The sequence below is a fragment of the Heptranchias perlo genome, unplaced genomic scaffold (assembly GCF_035084215.1).
Source record: "Heptranchias perlo isolate sHepPer1 unplaced genomic scaffold, sHepPer1.hap1 HAP1_SCAFFOLD_1035, whole genome shotgun sequence".
Classification (NCBI taxonomy): domain Eukaryota; kingdom Metazoa; phylum Chordata; class Chondrichthyes; order Hexanchiformes; family Hexanchidae; genus Heptranchias; species Heptranchias perlo.
The window spans coordinates 29,224-36,498 of NW_027138255.1; the positions used below are offsets into that span (position 1 = coordinate 29,224).

Sequence of the window (7,275 nt, forward strand, 5' to 3'; positions counted from 1 at the left end):
CTGGTAGAAACGGCAGGTCGAGCACCACTTCATCCGCACCTGGATGCCTTTGATCTCACGTTCTTGTAGAGCGGAGCCCGGAAATCGTCGTCTTCTTATCTCATCTTCATCGGCTGAGAGAGAGAGAGAGAGAGAGAGAGAGAGGAGAGAGAGAGAGAGAGGGAAACAGAGGGAAGTTGGTGTGAGCAGGAGTGGGAGACACCACGACACCCAGGAGCTCGAACCCCATTATACGCAGGGACAGGTCTCACTGCGAGACCCCCACAGTCCCCGATCGAGGGGCTCGAACTCCATTATACGCAGGACAGGTCTCACCGAGACCCCCACAGTCCCCGATCGAGGGGCTCGAACCCCATTATACACAGGGACAGGTCTCACCGAGACCCCCACAGTCCCCGATCGAGGGCTCGAACTCCATTATACACAGGGACAGGTCTCACTGTGAGACCCCACAGTCCCCGATCGAGGGCTCGAACCCCATTATACACAGGGACAGGCCTCACTGTGAGACCCCCACAGTCCCCAATCGAGGGGCTCGAACTCCATTATACGCAGGGACAGGTCTCACTGTGAGACCCCCACAGTCCCCGATCGAGGGGCTTGAACTCCATTATACACAGGGACAGGTCTCACTGCGAGACCCCCACAGTCCCCGATCGAGGGGCTCGAACCCCATTATACACAGGGACAGGTCTCACCGAGACCCCCACAGTCCCCGATCGAGGGGCTCGAACTCCATTATACACAGGGACAGGTCTCACTGTGAGACCCCCACAGTCCCCGATCGAGGGGCTCGAACTCCATTATACACGGGGACAGGTCTCGCTGCGAGACCCCCACAGTCCCCGATCGAGGGGCTCGAACCCCATTATACACGGGGACAGGTCTCGCTGCGAGACCCCCCCACAGTCTCTGGTCTATCCGGGGCTTTGTGTGGCAGCGCAAGAGCAGACCGCAGGGTCGGAGGCGCGTTGCAGCCCACACGACCGACTGCATCCACTGAGCCCCCTGACCTGCAAGTTCTCGAGTTCAGCCCCTGGTCTGTGCAGGGTTACCCGATGTCTGCCGGGGTAGCGACAACCCTCCTCAACTCCCCCCGGAGAGAGTTAGGAGGCGGGGGGTGAGGTGTGAAGCTCCGGATGGCTGCCCACTTCTCTGACGGGACGGTATTGCGAGGGCCGCAGATGAGCCGCATTCGGACGTGCAGGCGGTATCTTAAAACTCCATACGCAATCGATGGTCCATCAAGCCTGCCCCACTTCACGGTGGCTGGGACTTGACAAGACACTCCCTCCCTCCTCCCACAGCCGTATAATCTCCCGGGAGGGGCTGAAAACCAGAGAGACCCCCCCGCCACAAATCCCAGGGCCAATAAGGGAGGGAATAGCCCAGGATCATTCCTCTCCGACCTTCGTTCGGGCGATCGAAACCCAGTCCAGATCATCGCACGGACCGGGTGTTAGTTATAACGACACTGACTTTCTATACGATGCGATCTCAGCTCCAGTTAGGAGCGGTCCAGCTCCCTCGCGGAGAGGGAGGGAGAATTTACATCCCCCCCCTGCCGTGTACTGCCGTTTTCTGATATCGCTCTCCCGCTGGCAGGAGTTTCCAACCATCACCATCCAATTTGCGATAGACTCTCCCGGTGGGCGAGGCTCCCTGCTGGGAGCCACACGTTGAGAAACCACCTCTTAACAAGACTTCGCTGTCCGCAGTTCTGTAACCCATTTTAATTTTAACCCACATCTTTGCATTTAGGTAGCCTGCCTGTCACGCAGGAGATGGAACCGGAGGAGGCCATTCAGCCCCTCGAGACTGTTCCGCGTTCAGTTAGATCATGGCTGATCTGTATCTTAACTCCATCTACCCGCTCCGTAACCCTTAATGACAAAAATCGATCGATCTCAGTTTTGGAATTCCAATTGACCCCCGGCCCCCGACAGCTTTTCGGGGGAAGAGGGTTCCAGATTCCCACTCCCCTTTGTGTGAAGAAATGCTTCCTGACATCACCCCTGGTCGGCCCAGCTCTCATTTTAAGGTTAGAAGAAATGGGAGCAGGAGTGGGCCATTCGGCCCCCCTCGAGCCTGCTCCGCCATTCAATCAGATCATGGCTGATCTTCGACCTCAACTCCACTTTCCCGCCCGATCCCTCGATTCCCCAAAAATCCATCCATCTCAGCCTTGAATAAACTCAACGTCTGAGCATCCACAGCCCTCTGGGGGAGAGAATTCCAAAGATTCACCACCCTCTGAGTGAAGAAATTCCTCCTCATCTCAGTCTTGGATGGCCGACCCCTTATCCTGAGACTGCGCCCCCTGGTTCTAGACTCTCCAGCCAGGGGGAAACAGCCTCTCAGCATCTACCCTGTCAAGCCCCCTCAGAGTCTTATCTGTTTCAATGAGATCACCTCTCATTCTTCTAAACTCCAGAGAGTATCGGCCCATTCTACTCAACCTCTCCTCATAGGACAACCCTCTCATCCCAGGAATCGATCCAGTGAACTTCGTTGCACTGCCTCTAAGGCAAGTCTATCCTTCCTTAGATAAGGAGACCAAAACTGTACACAGTGCTCCAGGTGAGGTCTCTCCAGAGCCTGTACAATTGTAGTAAGACTTCCTTACTCTTGTACTCCAACCCCCTTGCAATAAAGGCCAACGTACCATTTGCCTTCCTAATTGCTCGCTGTACCTGCGTGCTAACTTTCTGTGATTCATATATTATGCCCCCTTGTTCTGGACTCCGCCCTACCAGAGGAAATAGTTTCTCTCCATCCACCCTATCAAATCCTTTAATCATCTTAAACGCCTCGATTAGATCAGCCCTTAATCTTATATACTCGAGGAATACAAGCCTCGTCTGTCTTTGTAATTCAACCCCTTTCAGGCCCGGTGGGCGGCTCCCCGTCAGAGGGTCAGCGCCCGCAAGAAAAGCGACCCCCGCTTTCCTGGAAAGGACGCACGGGGCGGAGGGCGAGGCACACGGCAGGGACTCACCTCGGGGGAAGATGCCGGGGTCCATGAACGTGGCCATGCTGAAGTTTGCCAGCACGAAGAGAAGATGAGGACGTTGTAGATGGGGATGATGGGAGAGAAGGCCTGGCTGAGCCATGGGCACCTGAGAAACGAGAGAGAGAGAGAGAGAGAGGGGGGGTCACAAGTTACAGAGGCGTTAGGGTCACAGTACAACAATCCCAGTCAGAAGCTCTCTCCTCTTGTTCCTCCCCCCTTTAAACCACCTCAGAAGTCCCAACACACTTCACAGCCAACGAGGTACCTTGTGAAGTGTGCTCACTGTTGTAATGTGGAAACGCGGCAGCCAATTTGCGCACAGCAAGATCCCACAGGCAGCAACTAATGACCAAATCAATTTTTTTTTAAAGTGATGTTGGTCGAGGGATAAATATCGGGGCCCAGGACCCCGGGGAGAACTCCCCCCCTGCTCTTCTTCCAATAGTGGGCCGTGGATCTTTTACATCCACCCAAGAGGGGCAGACGGGGCCTCGGTTTAATGTCTCATCCCCGAAAGACGGCCCCTCCGACAGTGCGGCGCTCCCTCGGTACCGACCCTCCGACAGTGCGGCGCTCCCTCGGTACCCGACCCTCCGACAGTGCGGCGCTCCCTCGGTACCGACCCTCCGACAGTGCGGCGCTCCCTCGGTACCGACCCTCCGACAGTGCGGCGCTCCCTCGGTACCGACCCTCCGACAGTGCGGCGCTCCCTCGGTACCGACCCTCCGACAGCGCGGCGCTCCCTCGGTACCGACCCTCCGACAGCGCGGCGCTCCCTCAGTACCGACCCTCCGACAGTGCGGCGCTCCCTCAGTACTGACCCTCCGACGGTGCGGCGCTCCTCATTACTGACCCTCCAACAGTGCGGCGCTCCCTCAGTACTAACCCTCGACAGAGAGATGATCTCACAGAATTTGCACGGCAGTGAGCAAAGAGTAAACACAGAGCAAGGGAACAGAGGGGGCTGGAAAAGTACAATCAACAGAGGGGGGCCTTTCAGAGGTCTCGGAGGCCGGGCAGGGAGGTGATGAGGCGGACGCTCTGAGAGCAGGAGTTACGGAGGAAGCAGTGACTGAAGGAGCGATCACCGATGGTGGGGTCAAGGAGCAGTGGGTCTACGTTGGAGGGGCTCAGATGAAGTGCAGGGGTGTACTGCTATAGGGGACCCGGAGGCACGAGGGTATTCCGAGGACGGGTCGCACAGACCGGGCTTGTATTCCCTCGAGTGTAGAAGATTGAGGGGTGATCTAATCGAGGGGTTTAAGATGATTGAAGGATTCGATAGGGTCGATGGAGAGAAACTATTTCCTCTGGTCGGGGGTCGGGGGAGAGTCCAGAACAAGGGGGCAGAATCTTAAAATGAGAGCTGGGCCCGTCCAGGGGTGATGTCAGGAAGCATTTCTTCACACAAAGGGGGAGTGGGAATCTGGAACTCTCTCCCTCGAAAAGCTGTCGGGGCCGGGGTCAATTGGGAATTTCAAACCTCAGATCGATCGATTTTTGTTGGGTGAGGGGATTAAGGGGGGTAAATGGGGTTAAGATACAGATCAGACATGGTCTCATTGAATGGGGGAACAGGATCGAGGGGCTGAATGGCCTCCTCCTGTTCCTGTGTAACAGGCTCGAGAGGGGGGCTGAACGGGCCTCCTCCTGTTCCTGTGTAACAGACTCGAGGGGCTGAACGGGCCTCCTCCTGATCCTGTGTAACAGACTCGAGGGGCTGAACGGGCCTCCTCCTGTTCCTGTGTAACAGACTCGAGGGGCTGAACGGGCCTCCTCCTGTTCCTGTGTAACAGGCTCGAGGGGGGCTGAACGGGCCCTCCTCCTGATCCTGTGTTCCTGATCTGAATCAGTGACCGGAAACATCAGTTGTCTGGGGGCCAGAGGGACCCAGCGGAGTCTCCGTGGAGATGGGGGCTGAGAGGGATGCGGGTCTTGTGCGGACGAGGACGCGGGCTGCGGCGTTTTGGGTGAATTCATGGCAACGGGGAGGGCTGGGAAGGAGACTGCTGGAGAGATCAAGCTCAAGGTGATTAAAGGCACTGATGTGGGACTGGGAACATTAGGGCGGACAACAACTGGGTCACGGCCGATCTGCACCTCGCTCCATTTACCTGCCTTTGCTCGATATCCCGATACCCTCACCCAACAGATCTCAGGCCTGAAAGCTTCAACTGACCCACAGCTTTTGGCAAGGGGGCAGGGTGGGCGGGGGGGAAAAGAGAGTTCCAGATTTCCACTGCCCTTTGTGTGAAAAAGTGCTTCCTGATTTCGCCTCCCCTTGTTCTGGATACCCCCCCCGCAACCAGAGGAAATAGTTTCACTGTACATGTCCATCAAATCCTTTAATCATTTCAAACCCTCGATTAGATCACCCCTTAATCTTCTACACTCGAGGGAACACAAGCCCGGTCTGTGCGACCCGTCCTCGGGCTTCAACCTTTCAGCCCCCGGTGAATCTGGGCCGCACTCTCCCCCGAGGGCCGCTGTATCCTTCCTGAGGGGACGGTGCCCAGGGCCGGACGCAGTTACTGCAGATTCAGCAACACACTGAGGTTCTGCTCTGCGAGGCTCACCCTGAGGTACAAGCCGGGCAGTTCGGTAAGAGCTCTGGTCGTCACTAACACATCAATCGGGGATTCAGGAGAAACACCTTTACCCAGAGAGCGGTGAGAATGTGGAACTCGCTCCACAAGGAGCGGTCGAGGCGAATACCTCGACCCAATCTGGAAGTGCGCGATGGGCAGTGTCGAGGGAGCTTTACTGTGTATCGCGACCCAATCTGGAAGTGTGCGATGGGGCAGTGATAAAATGGCAGACTGCGGGCCACACCCTGGTGATTCAGTGCCTGAAACACAAGCAACTCTACTTCTATTTATACGTATACTTCATTCTTGTTGGTTTGTCCTGTTTGAATTATGTGCGGCCTAAGAGTTTTAGAAAAAGCCGTTCTTAACGCTGCTGCCCCATTGGTGAACAAATCAATACATTCAGATCAGTTGGTATCAGCTCCGCACTGTATCTAACCCGTGCTGACCCTGCCCCCTGGGAGCGCTCGATGCTGACACTGGGTATAAAGTGGGGGACACACTGTCAGGGTAATGTAGAGGGAGCTCTACACTGTATCTAACCCGTGCTGTACCTGCCCCCTGGGAGCGCTCGATGCTGACACTGGGTATAAAGTGGGGGACACACTGTCAGGGTAATGTAGAGGGAGCTCGACACTGTATCTAACCCGTGCTGTACCTGCCCCTGGAGCGCTCGATGCTGACACTGGGTATAAAGTGGGGGACACACTGTCAGGGTAATGGAGAGGGAGCTCCGCACTGTATCTAACCCGCGCTGTACCTGCCCCCTGGGAGCGCTCGATGCTGACACTGGGTATAAAGTGGGGGACACACTGTCAGGGTAATGTAGAGGGAGCTCTACACTGTATCTAACCCGTGCTGTCCCTGCCCCCTGGGAGCGCTCGATGCTGACACTGGTATAAAGTGGGGGACACACTGTCAGGGTAATGTAGAGGGAGCTCTACACTGTATCTAACCCGTGCTGTACCTGCCCCCTGGAGCGCTCGATGCCGACACTGGGTATAAAGTGGGGACACACTGTGGGGGTAATGTAGAGGGAGCTCTACACTGTATCTAACCCGTGCTGTACCTGCCCCCTGGGAGCGCTCGATGCCGACACTGGGTATAAAGTGGGGGACACACTGTCAGGGTAATGTAGAGGGAGCTCTGCACTGTATCTAACCCGTGCTGTACCTGCCCCCTGGGAGCGCTCGATGCTGACACTGGTATAAAGTGGGGACACACTGTCAGGGTAATGTAGAGGAGCTCTACACTGTATCTAACCCGTGCTGTACCTGCCCCTGGGAGCGCTCGATGCTGACACTGGGTATAAAGTGGGGGACACACTGTCAGGGTAATGCAGAGGGAGCTTGACACTGTATCTAACCCGCGCTGTACCTGCCCCCTGGGAGCGCTCGATGGAGCTGGACAAGGGCAGCCAAAATCGGAACTGTGACATTCACGGGGCACCTTCATATATCTCACCACGAGCAACAACTTCACACAAGAAAAAAACAAAGATTTAACAACTAAAAGTGGTGCTGTAGCTCTTCCTGCTGACAAGTCACGGAATCAAACCAAAAGCAAACCAGTCAGCCCCTGGAACAAAACAGGAAATTACTGAACAGCGAGAAAGCTTCATGTATCACGGTTGCTGCGTCCCAAGACAATGAAACTAGCTCAAGGGCTTCGGGA

The 7,275-nt window shown here is 56.0% G+C and overlaps 1 protein-coding gene across 1 annotated transcript in view; it reads right to left on the bottom strand.

Moving 5' to 3' along the window:
• The window catches only part of LOC137307528 (palmitoyltransferase ZDHHC5-like), a 60,731-nt gene that overhangs the window by 28,908 nt on the left and 24,548 nt on the right, over nucleotides 1-7,275 (bottom strand). Inside the window, 5 exon segments of the mRNA XM_067976855.1 lie at nucleotides 1-56; nucleotides 59-92; nucleotides 94-113; nucleotides 2,999-3,058; nucleotides 3,061-3,119. Of these exon segments, the coding sequence (XP_067832956.1) occupies nucleotides 1-56; nucleotides 59-92; nucleotides 94-113; nucleotides 2,999-3,058; nucleotides 3,061-3,119 (229 nt within the window).